This window comes from Schistocerca gregaria, chromosome 1 (assembly GCF_023897955.1).
Source record: "Schistocerca gregaria isolate iqSchGreg1 chromosome 1, iqSchGreg1.2, whole genome shotgun sequence".
Taxonomy (NCBI): domain Eukaryota; kingdom Metazoa; phylum Arthropoda; class Insecta; order Orthoptera; family Acrididae; genus Schistocerca; species Schistocerca gregaria.
In genome coordinates, this window is record NC_064920.1 from 399902425 (window position 1) to 399923952 (window position 21528).

Sequence of the window (21528 nt, forward strand, 5' to 3'; positions counted from 1 at the left end):
GGCCCTCACTCGCCCAGACGCCGGGCGTCCGTGTTGGCAAGTGTTTGGCGGGCGACAGCCGCTCTGCGCGCTCTGCCGAGCCGAGGCGAGGCGTGTTTATGGAAACGAGAACGGGGAGCCGCTGCGAGGACGCGCACCTAATCAGGGCTGTTTGCTTGCATGCTCGCCCGGGACGCGCCTAATGAAATTAGCATTAATGCAGATACCTTGTTCGAGTTTTGGCAGGTTATAAATTAATTCCCGGAGACGCGCCGCGGAACCGGCTCGCCGGTCGGGGCCTGGCCGGCGCCTCGGCTGCGTCTCACGTGACAGGCGGCGCGGTGCGCCGGGCTGTCGCCAGCGGCTGCTCCCAAGCGCGATTAACACTCGGGTCGACAACCTGCAATTCTAATCGCAGCTCGGATGTACTGTAGCCTTGTAATAAAATTTATTGTGCAGTCTATGGCCGATTCTTCAGCAAGCCTTACGGCGAAACGTTCACTGATTGTCGGACGACTGGACGAACGCGTCCAGATGCCGCATTTCGACACGTTTTCCACTCGTCATATTACCAGATGCGTCGCATCAAGGCACACTTGTTGTTCAGGTGATAACTATATAGTGGGCAATTACCGTTGACCAGGAATCTTGCAATAGTAAAAAGTGTTACTACAGTGGCGAGACGGAGAAATGGAGGGAAAGTGACAGTTACATGGAAAAAAAAATCTCCTCAATGCATTAGAGTCTAAACATGATAATTCACAGAATTCGAGAAATATTGCTATTAAATTCTTTGATGTTGCTCCAGTGAGGGTCGCTTCTCATCAGCTGGCCTACAATGTAAGCAATTTTTACGATTTTATTAAACTAATGAAGCAATAAACGTAAATATATTTGCACATGACTTATTGATTCTAGGAGAACTTTTTTATTTTTATTTTTTTGCTTTGAATGGAGCTCAGTCATTGCTAACTCTCCCCCCCCCCCCTCTCCCCGAGGAATTTATGTTGTTCTGTCTAAAATGAAGCTTGCTCATGACGGAAGTTCTGCAAATGCAGTATATTTAAGACTGACGGAATTGACTGTGTGTACTAGTATAGATACTTTTCTTAAATGTGGCTGAATTACTCCTCGGCCATATCACAAGCAGTAATAAGCTAATTTTTAATATTTTAACTTATTTACTGGTTATTGCAAAAAACATTACGGCAAGCCACACGACAAAACTACACCTTTGTTTCTCCATTTCATTATTTTGTCAAATTTACAAAATAAACTGCTCTGTTAAGCTGTGCGCAGTGTTCTGTAGATTAGGAAAATGCTTTGCTTTTTTTTTTATTTCACAGAAGATTTGCGGACTGCAAACGACTTCCGTCATTGACACACTTTAATTTGGAGAGAGCAACTTTAACTCCTCAAATAGGTTGCTCACTCGAATGACGACTCAGTTTCTTAAAAAATGAAAAGAACTGTTGCCCAAGAGTCTATATTTAATGTGCAAAAAGATTTACGTCGATTGCTTGTTTAGTTTTACCATAAAGCTCGTAAATATCGCTTATTTTACAGGATGACTAAGGAGAATTGACCCTTAAGAGACAGCTATCCAGGGTAATTATTTTCAATTCTCTGTAGAGTATTATAAGGAAGCATTAATCAAAGATAAAATTTTCAGTATTAAATAAAAATTGGAATACGTCTCATTTTACAGGTGATACGGAGACTCTCATTGGAGAATGCATCCACTTTTCTGAACTGAATGAACTGTAACTGTAGCGGAATCTACTGTAGCCCCTAACCTAAACGTTTCATATCCGCTTAAACACTTCATTTACAGAAACTGTTGCACGAAGGCAGTCCATCAATGGAAGGGATGGACAAAAATTACTGCAACATAAATAATAGCTTCAGTGAAATCAATTTCAAACACGACTCGTAATCTGCATACTTCGCTATGAAAAATTCTGAGCACGATCAGTCCTACACTGTTATAAAAGTTGTTCGCCGATCCACTCTTTAACGTCACCCCAGAGTGAAACAGTTGCCCTGTAATAACTACTAGTTCGCCCTACTTTTATAATCCACTATACACTATTGTATGGAACTTGCAGAACAAAGAAGTAAAACATTCTGTTACTGGGCCATGATTGATGTGACTGTAGTCCAGACGTCTTAATTAAGTCTCTTCCCAATGTGTGAGTTATGATTAACTATTCCTGCCTGTCGTTTCTTACATTTTAAACCACATATTAATGCTGAAATTGGAGGAATTATTTTAATCGTTATTTTTCGACAATTAAGTACTGTACGTAAAACAACTGTTGTAACAGTCGTAATGAGTGATAATTTAGCAAACACTTCAATTAATACTTTAGTAAATTATATTTTGTATTAATTCCTATAACGGCCAAAGTCAGTTAACTTGAGTTTTTTTTTGCGATGGAGCTTAAGAGACCAGCACTGAATAAAACCGACATTTCGATCACTATAGCTGTGGCAGAAAAGCTGATTTTTATCCAGTGACCTTTGTTTTACAAAATGTGGCTCGATACCCAGAAAACCGTTATGTTATGTGTGTATTATTACGCACAGATTTTTGGAAGAATTCAAACATATTACCTCGAATTAAACCGAGTCACCATAAATTTCAATGTATGAAGTGGAGGTATTATAATATTTTGAAAGCAAAATTTGGGCACAACGAAGTGTCCTTTCCCTTCGACGAAAGTCGACTTCCTAAAACCTGAGATTTAATTTGTATTTTGAGATGGATGAAGAGCTTTTCCTGTACTTGAAGGGGCCAGTAATAGCAGGAAAATATAATTTATAATCTTGCAATTTTTTGTCTGAATGCTCGGTATAGAACAATTCAGATTCAGATGAACAAAATCATTTTGAGGAGATCAAATTTACTGCTCGGGAATGAGCTGAAACCTACAGGATTCTTGCAGAACATTTTTCTCAAAAGCTGTTTCAAACTAAATTTTGCAATGACCAAGATTCTTGTGAGACTGTTACTAGAAGATAAGGATCAATTTACAGAAATTACACAAGGCAGTCAAGTAAACTGCGATCTGTCTTTAAAATGGCAACTTCTCTTTGTACTTCCAGAAAAAAGTATTGAGTGTTCTTTTGCACGTAATCACCATTACGACGCGCTGTAAAACGCATTTTTAAGGCACGGTGACGTGGGTGAATATGCCAACGAATCATTTTTACAAAAAAGTTGGTTCTGTTCTGATTAAACTGTTTCTGTACCGTTTTAAATGTTGAATACCTATAACTTCTCGTTTATCATGCACTCTCACTGTAAACAGATTTCTGTGTTGTCCTCGGGCTAAAAGAATTTGTCGTTTTGGCATTTGTTATGAAGCTGTTGAATTGCATTCAGACGAAAAACTATCGTCCAAACAATGTCGCTGCTGAAGTGCAGATCTGGAGAGATCATGTGGAGGCGGTCTCCAAGCCTGGCACCCAGCAGTCAGTTTCAAAATGGAGAACATCGGCAGCATTTTGAGGAGCATCGTCGGCTGCCCGGAGCTGTCAAAATGAAGCTGGAATGCTGCAGCAGCTGAGACATCTGTTTCGTGAAGCTGTCTCGCACCATTGTGGAGGGACGCTCACGCCGGGTCCCGACCTTGCTGCCCGGCGGGGAGGCGTTGGCAGGGCGTCGACGTCTGCGACGCGCGTTCCAGCCCCGGCAAGGCCGCGCAGCTGAAACAGGCCAGCACCCAGCGACGTTAGCCAGACTTTTGCTCCGCACCGTAGACTCCACAGGCCCCCAGCGGTTCACAGAGAGAAAAACTTAGTGGGAGAGGTAATGGTGAAGAAATGCCGAGAACGCTGTCTCAGCAGTCGCGCTACGCTAGAAGATGTCAATGCTGTTATTTGGACCGCAATAGCACACCTACTTACGGACTTTGACCGTCGTGGGACAGCGCGAGCCAGACGGACAGAATATTTTAAATCCCTTTTCTGTTACAATTTAAGCATCTTATTACGCCGACACCTGTGCCTTAAGATAGCTCCCACTGTGTACAGAGCGTATTCTTTACCGGGGCTACTTCACGTTCGTTATTAACGACGACTGAAAGGAGCTTCCTCAGCAGTCTGTGAGTCATGTAGCTGAACAGCAACAGTATGCAGTGCGAACGCTACCAGAAACGTACGGTGTTCACCGATAACCTCAAGATGTGCAGCACAAAATCGACTACAGTGCCTTAAGACATCATAGAAGGAGACGGTCTTGTTTGAGGTCGTCATTGCACAACTAAGAACTAGAAACAAATCAAACAATTGTATCTTAGTTTCGAGCTATTCCTTTTTTTCCGAGGTAAAGAACTTCAGACAACGCACGAAAAAAGATGTTAAAGCCGAACGTCTAGTTAATGTAAAGGTCACTGGAGACAGAAACCCTCGTAGGGGAAGTATGTGGGAGAAAAGCTTCCACGGCCTCTTTGAATAAGCAGCCTGATTTGGGTGGGGTGTCGTAGACGCTGGAACACACAGTCAATTACAGGATGCGCTTTACTGGGTATACATAGAAAGAAGGCGGTACTACGCGTTAATAGAATTGCTTCTGAGTGTATATTTTATGTTTACTAACTATTCTGTTCCCTTTAGTTAGTAGTGCTTCCTAAGAAAGGTTTCTTTGAAGGCCGGCCGCGGTGGGCGAGCGGTACTAGGCGCTTCAGTCCGGAACCGCGCGACTGCCACAGTCGCAGGGTCGAATCCTGCCTTGGGCATGGATATGTCTGATGTCCCTATGTTAGTTAGGCTTAAGTAGTTCTAAATTCTAGCGCACTGATGATCTCAGATGTTGTTCCATAGTGTTCAGAGCCACTTGAACCATTTTTTTTTGCGACAATTTACTCGCAGTAGAAAACAAGTAGTCTAGCAATGCGACAGTAGAAAATTTTGTTTCGGTAAATATGGTGCAGCAACCACACTCATCCTATAGGAACGCAACTGACCTTTCATGGTACATAACACTGATTATCAAAGTGCGTCCCTTTCCAATGACAGGCTGCTGGGGAGATCATTTGAAACTACATTCCTTATCATTTCTACATGCGTGTTCTGCATACTGTTTCGATACACGCGTATTGATAATTCTCTTCCAATAGCTACACATTGTCTTAGACGACATAAAGTACATACCCGATTTTTTTCTAAAAGTATATATTACACCAAAGCTACTGGAAATTTCAAATACATCTAGGCTGTTACTGTCCCTAATAAGAATTTTAGTTTTATGCCAGTTTTCCTCTACTCTCTCCCTAGATTCACCTGCAAGTGCAAGTCTACTGCATTCAGTAAGCAGCCAGCAATGAGTATTTTCCCGACTTCATTCTTCAACCCTTTCATATTTGTTACACTTAACATCTTCATATCTACACTGTATTATAATTATTATATAACTTCGTTACTATAATCGCAGTATGGATTGCTCCTTCATAAATAACTTCACCAATAATTGCTTCACAATGCTGAAAGTACAGATTATAAAGGACAGTCTGGATGTATTTTTTAATGTACCGAGCGCACCTTCAGGGAGAAGCAAACCCCACTTAAGTAGTATTAAATTTTTGCATCCGATCCCGATCCACTATCGTACCTCATACATTCCAAATCGTATCCGCTAAAGAACTGTAAGTCATAATACTGTAACAACAGTTGATGACTACCTGCTGTCATCGTTTCTGTGGCCCCAGTTCACAAACGCTCCACAGCTTTACCAAATTCCGAGGTAAACTGTATATAATTTATCACTTACCAAATAATCTGTTTGAAGAAACTAATTTTTTTCCAATTTTTCTTACATAGTTTGCAACATGAATTAACGAACAACAACAAAGATTGGACACAGACTTACAACATTTGGGAAATGAGGGAAGATTACGTTTCACACCAAGTAAACAAAGAGGTCGTAAGACAAGAAGCATATGCTTGGTTTAGATAAGAAGGAAAAGAAAATAAGCTACGTCCTTATCAAAGAAACGACCTGGACTGGAAAAAGTGTTAAAGTAACTGCAAGTGCTTGCTTCAATTCTCAGCGTCTTCCTTTGTTGGTATATATGTGTTGCAGATTTCGTCATGGATGTAGTAGGCGTATCATTAGATAAGTGCACCCTATACCATTTAGTCACTACTATTGAAGACGGCACCTACAGTGGGACAGAGCACTTGATTGTCTGATCCAAGTTCAGTGACAGTTACATCTCCTGACAGAACAATAACTGTTCTTTTTTACATAATCAATCTCGAGGCGCACTGCTTTGGAGAGAACTAAAGACGTATTATGATCTGCTTTTACCGGGTGACATCTGTCTCGAAGAAAACACAACGATCCTGAGCGGCGGAATTCCAATTCCTTAACAACACATGATGCGGACAACCCAACTGCATTACGTGGCGATTGCAGATAATTGGGTTATCACCCCTGTCGCCATCGATATGACCGTATTTCACAGCCTCAGAATACCTTTTGTGGGCTCATGTGAAGAATTTCATGTTCGCTATAGTTTAGATATGTTATGCTGGTAATTTATTCTATAATATTAATATTCTTGCAAAGATAGTATCATAGAGAATTATGATAATAGTGATATCTATTTAAGAAATTTTTAATGTAATCAGGGAAATAACATACACCCGACTTTTCATTATGTAAAACTTGATTTTACTCCCAAAAATGTTTATGGACGTACTATGTTTTTTTTCTTTTTTTTTCCAAGTGGTGATATACATTTTCATAACACACGTATAGCATTAATACAGTAACGAAAAGCGAAGTTAAAATGCTTATTATAACAAGGCTCTACAACAACAGAAAATTACTTGAAATTAATGTCAACAAAGGAAAATAGCTTGTAATAGTAGCTGATGGTAGCTATGAAATAATAACTTCTGAAACATAAGAAATTAAATGACATTGAATGAAACTCTTTCTGTCACACTTTGCAATATTTGATTACTCTGGTAGGTGAAAGGGAAGGTTACTCGAATCTCTTTTGCTGTTCTTTTCCCAATAAGCGTAATTTTCTGCAATCTTTTTTCCTTTCTTTTCTTACCTTTTCGCACGTAACCTTGCCTACAACACGAGTGAAACTCGTTTCGTGCTGAACACAGAACTATTGGTGAACCATTTGTTGAAGATTCGTCCAAACCGCTCTAATGCTGCAGATCAGCATGCATTGCACTGCTTTACATGCACATGCACACAAATCAAATTGAAACTTGATTCTATATGTAGGACTGGTTGGATTGGACAAAGTATGGTTCGAAACCGACATTCAATAACGCCACATACTTTGGTGACAAGAACAGAAACGGAAAGTAAATGATAATGTCATTATAAAGGTACAGATCATAGAAATCCTTTTTGACCAATCTGTTCCGTTTACTGTCGGTTATTTTCTGTAAAAAAATAAGAAACGATTATAGAGTGACAAAAATGTATTGAGTAAGCACAGCAATTAAACAGTTAACTTGTGAACTGGATATTTTAACTTAATGATTTGTTTGAAATGTATGTAGTTTTGAAAGGATAGTTTAAGTTATGATTAGTACACTACTGATGAAGGCAGACAAGACAATGTTAGTATATAATCTATGAACCAGAACAACATTTTGTACCCAGACTGAACATTAAAAACTGAGAATGAGCTCCAGATAAATTACTAATCCTTTATTAGCCAAATAATACCTTACCATTACTGGGATGCCTTATTTGTATTCTAGAAAATCTCTCTGATTCAAAAGGTTTTAAGAAAGATAATTGAAAAAAAATTAAACTGTAAAGACGTTAGATAAAAAGCTCACACTTTGTAAATAACTATGTACCTCTAAACTAAATGATGAAAATGGCAAAGGAAACAAATTCATCATGAGAGAAATTATATGTAGGCTTAAGCCAATTTTTAGGTTTCGGTCTTGGGTTTGAAAAGGAAGGAAGTTTACAATTTAATTCAACTTCAAAAAAGAATTCATTGGGGACAGAGCACGAGCTCAGATTGAGTAAGGATGGGAAATGAAATCAGCCATATCGTTTTCAAATGAACCATCCAAGGATTTGTCTTAAGCTATTTAGGAAAATCACAGAAAAGGTAAGCCTAAATGGCAAAGTGAAGATTGGAACCCCTATCATCCCCACTATGAAATCAGTGTCTCGCCTCTGTGCCACATGGCTTGGTCAATCTTGGGTTCAGTTTAGCGATGTGTTTTACAGTTACATATGGTAGTTCTAAGCCCCAAAATTGGTGCATAGTTCATCTGTTACCATATCTCTAGAGTACTGGTGAGCATTTCATGGCTTAATGAAGTTGATATTATATTTAGAAACAATTTAATTATGGTTATGAATCAATTGTGTATTCAGCTTCTGGCAGTAGAAAAATGGCTCTGAGCACTATGGGACTTAACATCTATGGTCATCAGTTCTACTGCCAGTAGACTGAACTGTTAACCATTTCATTTTATTTTAGTTAATATTAAACAAATTTTAACAGACCAGAGAGCTAATAGTTAAGTGTTGTCAGTAACCTTTTGAACTCTTGTTTAAGGAATGAGATTATGTTCACTTTATTTTACATTATAAAAGTAGTTGAAAACTGTTAAAATAGTCACATTTGTTGATTTATTTGTTTTCAGACAAATGCGGGGCTTTAAAATGAACTCAACTGCATTTTTATTTAATTCTTTGCTGATTTAAAGATTTGAAATAAACTGTCTTCAAAATTTAAAATAATATACACTATTTGGCCAATGAACTATATTCGCCTAATCAGGGGCTTGAAAATCGCTAATTAATTTTCAACAGAACAACATCTGGAACTGAAATATAAATTTTAAAAAGTCATTTGTATGATTGCCACTGGATCCCCCTGAAGGAACATGCCTAACTTGAGCAATATTTATAATGTTATATGTGGATAATCTGCTTTTATAATTAACATTACTATGAAAATTATCAGCAAAAGATAGCTTTCTGATTTTATAAATGAGTGAGACAATTCGGCCTAATGATAAGTGTGACTGATAACTGTTGCATCAAAAATAAGTTTTATTCCTGTGATATATTTTAATTTTTCAGGAGTTCAGTTGTACATAAATGATCGCTATGTCATACAGATGTAATTTTTATCTAAACAGCTGTCCTTCAGAATTTAAACGTTTTTGTTTAGTATCAGTGCATACATCAAAAAGGCTTAACCACAAAAAGTTTCTTGAAAGTATTAGAAATTCCCTACGATATTCAATTGTATTTGATTAAGAAACTGAATCATAATATGGAAGTTTTGGATACAAGTTTGAGATATGGTTACTTCACTGAAGAAATGGAGAGTAATGTAAACAACAGAATGAAATGTTGGTCATCATTTATTTGACAGTTCTAACACTCTTCTTCTGAATTACTATATACATGCTGTTTTCCAATTACTTTTTGACCTAAATGTGAGTTCATTTTAAGAAGACACAAACACTAATGTTTTATTAAATAACGATGCACCATTTTTAAACACTTTGTTCTTATTATTCTTTTTAAATTTCATTCTGTATTGTTTTAAGTTAACAACAGTATCTCCAATTTCAACTTGCAACTATGTTTCTACAGTCCCTTACCATTTTTGTTTGTGTACTGAAGTGACCTATGTCATTTGAAATTATTGTTGATCAAGTGATAAAATACAGTGTAGTTGCACAATGAATAAGAAAATGGTATCATATTCATTATGAGTACACTGAAAATCCTTGTTTGTCAGTCCCTTGAGAAAAGCCATTCTTGTCCTACATCCACATCTGGAAGCTACAGCTTTGTTCCAGATTTTAATTACTGTTTGTCTGGTGAGAATTTTACATGATAGTGGAAACATACTGGCATATCAAGAGAAAGTAAACATTAAACAGCGACAGAAGTCACACTGATTATATACTGTCTTTTGTGACTGTACTAATAGTCTTATTTAGACCACATGTCTTCCACTTTATTTCAAAACATCTTCACTGATTGGACTACTTTATTCCCGGCTTCACTCCTAATGTGCTACTACAAATAGGCATTCCATTTTATTACACTATACTTTCACTGACACTGGATGTATGACGACATCTGCCTACTAAAGATGTTTGGAAACGAAGTATAATGTGTATGGCTAAGTGAGACATTTATTACAGTTGCAGATATCGGCATATAACCTATATTACATGCATAGCTCTGACTGTGGAAATGAAGTGTAACAAAAATACAGAAAATATGTATGAATATTTAAGCTAAAACAATCAAGACTCTTCAACTGATTTTCAAAGAAAAAATGTTCATATCAACTCCTCAGAGTACTAAGATATTAAAAGTTTAATCTACATTCCTTTCCTTTGTGTGAAAAAAAATTACAAATTAATATTTAACTACACAAACATGGTTTTCTATCTTGTTTCACAATTTTATTGTTAACATTACTGTACAACCTACGTTTGGGATTATAAGCCGATTTTCAACTACATTACTGATTCCCAAAGCTGATGATGCACAAAATTAATATTTGGCTCACTGCAGTACCTTTTATCCTGAAGTGTTAGATGAAACACCATCTACTTTCTTTGTTGCTCAGTGTGCCTTTCTTCCCAAAAACGTTTTTACTTGAAACGCTTTTTTCAGGAATATTATCTGCCTCATGAATTGAATTTCTATATATAATACACGGGGTATGACCTTACATCATGTATCCTTCCCTGTGAGTGTGGTACCAGTCCATTATTACTTTCCAATATCACAGAAGTAACGAATTTCGTCACTGATGCAAGTTTCTAAATATATCATAATATTGTTGGTTCATTTTAATCCTGAAATTATATATACAGCTTGAGATGCAATAGTCATAATGTACCATTACTTTCTGCTTAGTACTTAAAGCACAATATTACAGTAGTTGCCAGTTCCAAGCCTTCATTCAACAATATAAAAGTTACCTCTCATATTTTCTACTATTACACGCCATTTGAAGATCTGCAACTATATTTTCCCAATATAAAGTTTTTCAACAAGAATGGTAGCTTCAGGCCTTTGCTCAGAAAACTTGTGTCAACATATTATTTGCAAGTGTCCTTCATCTTATATGTTCTATAATAACGTTTTCTTAGTGGAATTTGTAAAACTGCGTCAGGAAAGAAAATATTGTTTCTGGTATTAAATGATGAAAATACAACAGTAATTAACTATGTATATCTTTAGGAAAGTTGAAGTTCCTAACCTCATCTATCCTCTGAATAAAATTTGTTTTAGTAGTTACACATATTTCTCGATAATAGCATTAACGAAGATCGTTGAAATAATCTGCAAACCACACCTGCGGTTTAAATAGTGGAAATGTGCAATATTATTTGCTAATTTTTCAAGTCACTGTATAAACAATTAACAGAAAATTTCGATTCTTCTTCTACCACAATCATTATGTACTATCACTCTGAGTGCAACATGTATTCATGTACAATGAACAAAAACCAGTTCATAATGCCTAAACTCTGATAGTTAATTATGTCATACATGTCCTGAAAACTTCGCAAAGAGAACTTCTCAAAGAAAACACTAAGCCATACATTAGGCATTTCCAAAATCTGAACGAGTAACAAACAGTTATTGAGAGTTTTTAAACAGTTTTCACAATCCATTGATTCTCGAATCTGTGAGAAATTTATAGAAAGCAATGGCACCTTTCTGTGTTCTGCATCTAAAGGTTCAAAATGTTTTATATGCTGTTTGAATTAACTATAATTTAAAAAACAATTAAAGAATGTGGTCATTATATGTGTATCTTTTAATAACAATGTAGTTTTAGTCGCTCGTTTTTGTACTGCTTTTAATAATAATTTTTAGCGCATCAAAACTTGTTCTCTGACATTAGCCATTTTTTATTTACCTTATTTGTTTCTGTTAATCGATTTCAGTTTCAAGCGGTCTTACTGCAGCACATATATGCAAGAATGAACACACATTCACTCAGCTGAAAACATAATAAATTCCTCTTTCTCAAGCAATAAATGAACTGAACCATACTTCATCTTAAACGATATGTGTTCCGAATCTAATTAGATTTCAGAATACTGACTGTTATCTACTTTAAAATTTATCCTCTGCCATAAAAGTACATCAATTAAAAATGTGTTGTATCTGCGATAACGATTCCCCTTATTTCTGCATTGATGCCATGCTCTCGGAAGGAAAGAATGGCGGCATTCGTACTGGATACCAATAACGAATCAGATGTAAATATTTCTGTCTCGGCATTTCACAACGTGTTAAGTTAAAACAAAGAAGCTATCATTCGGGACCCATAGATCAACTCACTTCGCGTATCTTCGTCAGTTTGAGAAGAGAGAAATCTAAACGGCAGGGATTGATGAGTAAGACAGCAGTTAATGAATCAACAGTTACCAAGGACTATTATTTTTCAGGAACTAACGATAATATGGATGGTGAGATAGAATTGCGGAACAGCATTAGATCACATGTTTTTTGCAAAGAATTTGCACTGAATGATGGTAGCAACATTCAGGGCCTCCTGCTGTTTTTCACACAATATTCAAAAGGTGAGAAACGGACTATATCAGCGGCTGTAATGCTTCCTGTGCATTTCATGAAAATAACACAGCTTTTGTGACTGTTCACGGATATGTAATATTTTTTACGATATATGATAACTAAAGGGTTATTCAAATAAATTTTAAATTACTTTTCTCTTTCTTAGACAAAGTGGAGACTAAAGAGCGTGAACTAGAATACCACCAACAACATTTCTGAGGTTCTTAGGGGTTTTACTTTGATACTTTAGAAAAAGATACCGGTGGCCTCCGGTGGTTCATTACAGGAAATGATGCAGTTATGATATTTATGGCTTTTTGTTACTGGAATTCTTTTTGTTTCTGTAAAAATATTTTCACAACGGAGAAATAGACGGTAATACGCAATCAACGAAAAGTAGTAAATCTCCTATGCTCAGATGCAAAGTTAGTGTGACGCAGTTGCCGTCGTTGCGGCAATAGCTGGGCAAAGTATCGTCCTGCCGCCTTCCCGTTGCATTCAGTGAACCCACAGACGGAATGCTTGTCAGTCGATTCTTAAATAGTATGCTGGTCCATATTGCTGTGCGTCACTGTTGACGTACAATGAACGCTGGCTGTGAAACAAACCCGATACTGATCCAGTAATGCTGAATGCAGACTTGAGGAGCAAGAGTAAAGTAGGCCTTACTGCTGTCAACAGCAAATACCCCGAGTGAATGGAGCAAGTTTTCTCTAAATAAGACACACAGTGCGTAAAGCCGACACTGGCACTGTTGTACAGATACTTTTCGCGCAGTACTGATACAAAGGGTAAGAAAGCAAACTAAATGTAAATACCCGAAGACCAAGGGTCCTTTATTCCTAAATACTTTGAAAATACGTATCCCCGAACAACCTCCGAAACTCTGTTGATGGAATTCTGATTCACGTTTTATACCTTTACTTCCTACGTACATGAAACAGCAACATTTATATAACATGTATATCCTTAGAATATACGAGGTATCCCAAAACATTAACATTAAAATTATAAGGGTGGAAGAAACCCGAAACACAGTCTTCCACACAATGATTATTTAATTTTCGTGATATAAACAGTTTTCTCTTACATATAAACCAAAATCGTACAAAGACCACCTCAGTTTTTCCAAGCGGTCACTGCATGGAGCGTCTGAAATGTGACATTACCATTGTTCTAAAATTTCTTATATATTCTTGTTATTGACCTAATAGTTTCTTTACAGTCAGCAATTTAAGAAATGGTGTTATGAAAAATAATGGCAATTATTGTGAATACTTTCGTCTGAGTGACACCTTACGATTTGTTCTTAAGTCCTAATTCGACAATCATGTTTCAGATCACTTCGCTCAACTCCCACAGAGAAGTCTGTTTACAATTGGTTTCTAGAATTTCGTTGGAATCATGCTTCGTGAAACTGTTCCAGGATCGGCTTCTGTTCGATCGACAAGTGACTAGCCGTAAGAGAGACGGTTTCTTAGGCCTAAAGAAGACTGGAAAACATTCTTATTTGCATTAACATTTAGTTGTGAAAAATGTCTGTTACCGGCGGCTTTTGCATAGTTTGAAGAAAGGACGCAGGGTCGGTTGACACGACAAAATTCCCAAACGTCAGGCCGAGTAAATATAAAAAATTGTGTATAACATCGGAACAATAGACGAAACTTGGACATATTTGTAGAACCCAGAGAGTATCAATCAACTGTTTGCTATTTCTAAGATTATCCGAAATCAACAAAAGTGATTAATTCGCGAAACATTTTAAGGAAAATAATCGCTTATCTCTGTTGTTATAATGGACGTGCACGCTTTACGCTAGAAAAATTATAACGTTAATTGTTTGGGTGTTCCAAGATTATCGAAAACCGATGAAAGTGGTTCGTCTGCGAAGCAGTTCCAGCGAAATAATAGCTTGTTTCAGTGGTTACTATGGACAAGTCAATATACAAAAAGTTCAGCAAGGCTTGTGTTAGAACTAGTATGAAGTCAGGTATGAAATATTCGTCGGATATCATAGCAGGGCTATTACCGGAACAGTAGCTTAGTGACTTCAGATTATTTGCGTTTATACCTTACGAGTAACGAACGTGACGGTTGTAAGCTACAGGCATTTAACGTAAACTCGTCCAGTACCTATGCAAAGTTGCAGCAAATAGAATCTGTATAAAACCAGTGGTAACTTAAACTGCACTTTCTTAAGTTTTGCGTTTGGCTGTCCTAATATTATGTCAACACATCACACCCTGCTGTTCACGTATAATTCTCTTAGTTAACGTGTGTAAATGATTTGTAAATCATCACTGCTTGATGTATGCCTTTTTTCATTCATTCAGTTTTATTCTTTGTTTGAAATGAATTTCTTCTGTGATTCTCAAAATATCCAAGAAGCTACAGCGTCGAATTAAAGCATGATTTCTGTAATGTATATTACCCACATTACCTGAAGGAATTGCTTTCTGCTTTAACAGAACAATAAACAATCGATATTTAATATCACAATACATGATTATACATGTTTTACTGTTACGTAAACATTTTCTCCCAGTACAGTATTTTCATTTAGATTTTCCAGATACCTGGAATTGGTATAATTTTCTGATAACTTGCCCATATAGCTCAGCGCTCCACGCGCTAGCTTGAAAGACTGAGGAGTAATCCATACATAGATCGAATCTTGGTGTGAAATGATTATCACCATTCTGGTACAGCAGCCAACGTGAAAACCAAATTTTCAATAGTTTCTACGGGCTAATTTGGAATGGGCCAGGCGGAATCTCGTGTATTGTGAAGCTGTGCTAGAATCAGATAAATATTTTTGTTTGATATCACTGAACTGTAAATTTGAATATGATCCAGCCTACAGATAATTTTGAGGACTAAAATTATCACACATCGATAAATCCTGGAATAACCTTCACTTAACTGTTTCAGTGGACATTTACACAAACATAATCTTCAAACACAGAATGTATGATGGAGAGTACCCTGTACTTTTTCCTTATGCATTTGTGATAAAGAAATTAGAAGCCAGAGAAATGTCTCACTGCCTATCCGGAACATAAATTTTAAAATTTTGCCAGTCATTTTTCTCGAGAGAACTACCATTTCCCTTCCGCATTTTGAATAGACAGTTTAGATGAACATCAGATTTAGAGAAACGTATTGTTCGCAACTCTGTTATTGTCACACTCTGTTAATGTTCACAACATAGGTTAGTTAATAACACCAATCTCTGATACGATACATAGACAGCTAAAACACATTAACTCATGGAACAATTTTCGCGATTCACATTCAGATAGCGCGGAGGACGTCCCTCCATTACATTAACTTCAACTGTATGGCCAGGAAGAGAATTTGGCCAAAATTTTTTTAAAAAAGTGAATTTTACAATTATGAAAGCTAACGACACCATACGACGGTATGAACAATAGAAACAGAGAGACAACTTCGTGACTTGTAAGTATTTCTAAAACAATTGTTTTGTAACCTGTTTAGTTTCTCATGTAGCTACAGGGAAATACTCCATGTTAATGATAAATTAACGAAATTATTTTTTTCCATAAAATAAAAAAAATTCTGCTAGAATGTGTATTGTTGTAGCTTTCCACCGATTATAGAAGAATCTTTTTCGTTAAACATCAACTACTGCAGCAGTCACACACTACCATTTTCTCATTTGGTAAGACAAACAGAATAGTGTGAGTGGGTTAGTAAGCTCGCAAATGAGCACTGTGCCCACAAACGTTCCTGCACCAATTGCACAAGTTTCGTGCTCGCACCACTCCCTGCGCTGCATCTTAACCACGTTTAGTCACTGGTACATACTCATTGACTGTTGCTCGTATTTCATTCCTGTATAACTACGACAGAAAATAACAAAATTTCTTACAGAGTGCACACTGTGTTATGGACATGCAATGCTCACTCGTTGTGTAGTTATATAAGGCAAAGAAATGGAGGGAAATAGATTACGATTGTAAGTCTCGTTAATCTTCAGCGGTTTAGGAACCATAGAAAACCAAGAAGAGTTTTTCGCACAAACACGTATTCATTTTAAGTATTTGTAGAGTTACGGCTGTTTGAACCCTCTTCATCATAGAAAACGCACAATAAATGCCCAGATTCACACAATTTAAGAACGTCATTGATGCACATCTTCATCAAAAAATTACACGGGTATAAACCCTAAATTTTGAAAATCAGTACAGTGAATTGAGTATAGCATTTAGCCCTCTTTTCAGTATAGCTTGTAACTCTTCTATGAATGTTGTTGTAAACTTCGAGGCTGGAGAACAATTCTTAAAATAATCGTTCCCATTTATTTTCCTTCCACACACTGGGCTATTTATCCACACAAAAAAGTTTCGTGGTACCGTTTGTGTGCGATGAACTCGACTAGTGTAGAAGGCTATAGGCTAGGCAGCAATGGATGTATGTCAAGTTTTGCCCTATAGCGAAAATACGCAGAAATCCTATCTTATAGTAGAGCGGTCAATGTATGCCAGTAATACGTCCCTAAGGCTGACTCAGCTTCATTGCAGTTAGGCGTGCTTTTGAGAAATTATGTTTTTCTCAATACTTCGTAAGGTAATAAACTCGCACAACAATTTCCAGCTGGGAAACAGCAGACGCCACTTATAGAAAATGTGTTTTTACTGATATTCATTACACCTATTTTCCCATCACCAGAAATTTTCTTCGCTGTTTTCCTTCAATAGCGATTCTCGTTGCGTTTCTGACCTTGCAGCACACTGTTCGTGGTTAAGCGAAACTGATCGATTTAATATGAAATATCCTTTATCGAGAAATTAATATATATTTGTTTTTCATTCACTTTGGTGAATTTGGTGCGGTGTGCAAAAGAATGACCGTAGGAGGAGCGAATACGTGGTGGTTAAATATTTCGGCTAACAGTTATTGTGTTAAGATGCTAATGGATTTTCATAGATAATACTTATACCCGATGTTGTATAAGACTGTTACATGTTTAAATATATATAAGTTGTAGTTAAGCCGTTGAAGTCGTTTATGGCGGGTCTGTGTCTTATGTCCCTGTCTAATCATTCTCATTGAGGTCTTCTTCGACTTCCTTTATTTTTCTTATCACAAGCGATTCTTCGAAACCCGATATCTTTTTCCATATATATCAACTGGGTGTTAACCTATATATTAACTATGTAGAGGGTAAAATATGAACGTTACACCAATCAGAATTGTTACTTAAAGAACGAATAAATATTTCATTGACGAGTGTTCCTATTCAGTATTGATTTCAAAAAGTCATTCAGTTTATCATCTTTGTTTTTGTCCTCTGTTCAGAGTCCACATGTGGATCTTTTATATATGAAGAAAATTTTGCGAAACACTCGGAAGTTTTGAAAACTAACAGATCTATGTTTTAGAGAGGCTGATGGTGAGTAGATGATTCCATCAGCGTCCGTCATACCTTTGTGCTGGCTCCTTGTACCAAGAGAATTGTGCTGAATGACAGCAGAAACCGTAAGCTGGATGGCAGGTATTTCAGTCGAATACAGCGTTTCAAACGTTGCACTGCCTTTCTAGGGAAGTGACTGAATATACTCTTTTGCGTACCCTAGTAAACATTATCCATAGTAATACTTTCTTATAGTAGTTAAATTATAATTTGGTGAAACATTTTAAGTAGCTCTTCTCAAGGTATTACTTTATTGTGATCATAGTTTTCTTATCAGTTGGTCTTTTACATGGCACATGTAGTGGTTAATTAAATTACTGTTATAAATATGCCAATATAAATTAAACAAGGTAACTGCCATTTCACAAGCTCATATGAAAATGTTTAAGGCGGTAAAGTAACAAAATGTTTGGACGTGGCATCCTACAAGAAGCAAATATAACTTCGTATCACATATTGTCACCATCATCTGTTAGATCACGACCATTTCGATACCGAGAGATACAGCTTCCTGTACGTTGTGCACGGCTTGCAACTTACGACTTCAAGAAACCTATCACTGATTAGACTCCAGTAACAAACACAGGCGAAACCGCTTTTTAGCTACGGTTCGAGCATGCATCAGTTTAATTCCATTCCTATGGCTTGTAAACTGTGTCATTCACATTTACTCGTGACTGCTTAACAGATATTTTTTATGACACCCGGTGTGAAGGGAAAATTTCGTTTTCATTCCTATTACAAGCGAAATACTTTTCTTGTACAGTTTTACATAAGAGATCTGTATAGTGACCTGGAAGAAACCTCATGTGATATTCAAGGGTAGTTATTGATACTGATGGCAAAACAAGCGTGATAATTCATATTTCCAACAAAATTTGCATAATATGTGAGCCACGCTGCGTTAAGTTTCGCAGCCATGATACAAGAAACTTACTCGTTTGCGTCTGGAAGCACTGATCGTTATTTATCTAAAATCGTCTATGAAATTCGTGGATGGTATGTTATTCAATACTAAGTGTCAGTAGTTGTGTCTATTTGATTAATTAAATATCTTCTCTATAATATTTTATTTGTTGTGAGAACCAAACGGAGCGTTCTCCGTTGGTACTGAGCCTCTTACAAAACATCCAATGAACAGTACACACTCGTTAATGAACGTAGCTGAAAATCTTGAAGTAAGTCGTTTTCCTCTGTCGGCTGTCCTTTTATTTCGAAATCAACTCTTTATTTCATAACTTAGTAACTAGCTAGTTTATCACGGTAAAACCTATGTGCATTGCATGATACAGTCCACACATTAGTGTTGGGGAAGCAGCGTGTGACATAATAAGTGTGTTGCAAAATCGTTACGGAGGTAACAATCCCAAAGGTGAAGTCCATAGATAAAAGTGAAAAGAACAACCCTTAGTCATATTTTGCCAGTGTGCCAGCATGCAGTAAATTATTCTTTCTTATTTAGCGCTCAACTCTCAGGTTAGTTTGCAGCTGTGCGTCAATCTACGCTCCAGCGTGCCTTCATTTTCACACACGTAGCACATCCCATATCACTCATAATCTGCTACCTGTGTGACACCTTTCGTCATCCTAGACGATTCCTTGCCTGAGTGGTTCCTTCGATATTGCTCCACAGACAGGGGTGATGGTTATCGGAAAGAAAGGCCATCGACAACGACCACGGACGACGATGTCCAGGCTGTCGATGAACTGATTCGAACCAGTCGCAGATTTAACAACGTGAGAGCTTTCTCTCTAAATTCTGTTTCTTACGTAAATGTCGATGTTACAAGAGTTTTGTGTTACTGCATCGCCTAAACCCGAGAGCGCTAGCAAAGTTACACGCATTCTAAGTTGATGAGTGTTGAGTAGCAGACGTGCTTTGAAGAATGGTCAGGAAATTTTCTTTATAAGTGTGATATGAGATTGATGTAATTGGAGTGTGAACATTTTTGACCCAATTATGGAGAGAGAAGCTAAGGAGGCCAGTGATGATGCCAACCGGTGTTAGGCGAACAGTGGTAGCTTTATCTGGTGACTTCAGTTTTATATTTTATGGAAAGAACGACCATGAGAGCAGTTTTTTATTATTTTTTATTGGTTGTGACAATGATTTTTATCAGATGGTCTGCCTCATGTGCGATGATGTCCATACGGTTTTATAAATGTTAATATACGTTTCAGATCCGATGATGGCACCTTCAGAGTGGTGAAACCTGTCATCCAGTAAACGAAACTGAAGCTATCGTAGCTTTTCAAGAGACTGGAGTAAGCACACAAGTGCACATCATTGTTCTGAGATCGTAGGAAAGAAAGCGTAGATCGTAGGATTGTAATAAGGGTTGCTCTGATATGAGGATGAGTTGCCTTTTGCTTAAAGTTGTTTCTTAAAGTCCAGATATGTAAATACTGTTGTGAACGTCCAATTGATTTTTGAAGCAGTGCTTTTGAATACAGAGTTTCATTTCACTTTTTTAGCAGTCATTTGTCACTAGTTATAGTTCCCACCCTTCCTTCAGTTCATTATGTACGTATGCACGTTGCACTTTGTGGTACGGAATTTTTAGTCGTCGTTTTCAATGTCGCTTTGCTGCTGTATGCTGTGCGCTGCTTTCGAGAAATCTGAAAAAAACGTTTTTCAAGGCACGAGTTAAGTGAAAATGCAGTTTAGAGGCAGGAAATTCTTTGAACGTTCAATTGCGCTCTTATTTCACAAGTCAGGTTACATTCAGTGTTGCATTGCATCGTTATAGAAACATTTAGCTTCAATTTGTAGAAACTGTTCAGCAAATAATATTTAAGTATTTGTGTAATTCGATATAGTCAGTGTTTTGTATAGTAAATGAGTTTAAGAGGGGTAGGACGTCAAACTGGCCGTCTTGGAGCAGGAGAGGTACCACAGCACATTTTAATTTCCACTGTCTATACTTCTACAAATAAATTCATAAAACTTTGTCAGCATGACCAGGAAGGATTCAGGATTCACACTCGTAGCAACGGAAGTTCAAAAACATAACAAAATAATTTTTTTACATATGAAATTTCATCATTTTTTCACTTACTATTGGCTGCATTTGTTGGTATAGGTACACTTTTATTCCTAAGTAAGAGAGACAGTTCGAGGAGTTTTTCACAGCATACAAATCATACTTGCAGGTGTCTGAAACTCTAGAATCTATTCAATTTATCAAAAAATGAATGGGTTGTTACGTTTTAAGCTTTATCCTTAGAAAAAAATCAAATTTTGTAGTTAATTATCTCAATTTTTACCAAAGTTTTTTATATATTTGGAAAATTCTAGAGTTTCATACACCTGTACGTATGGTTTGTATGCTGTGCAAAATTCATCAAATAATCTTTCTTAGTTGTGAAGAAAAATGTACTTATAGCAACAAATGCAGCCAACAGTAAGTGAAAAAAATGATGAAATTTCATACCTAAAAAACAATTATTTTGTTATGTTTTGGCACTTCCACTGCTATGAGTGTGAATCTTGAATCCTTCCTGGTCATGCTCACAAAGTTTTATGAATTTATTTGTA

The 21528-nt window shown here is 36.9% G+C and overlaps 1 protein-coding gene across 1 annotated transcript in view; it reads right to left on the bottom strand.

The window, feature by feature from the left end:
• Nucleotides 1–903: 903 nt before the first annotated feature.
• LOC126350317 (uncharacterized) overlaps nt 904–21528 on the bottom strand; it is a 235314-nt gene continuing 214689 nt past the window's right edge. Inside the window, exon 3 of the mRNA XM_050002508.1 lies at nt 904–3690. Coding sequence (XP_049858465.1) covers nt 3520–3690 — 171 coding nt within the window. The 3' untranslated portion in view covers nt 904–3519. The remainder of the gene's footprint in view (nt 3691–21528) is intronic.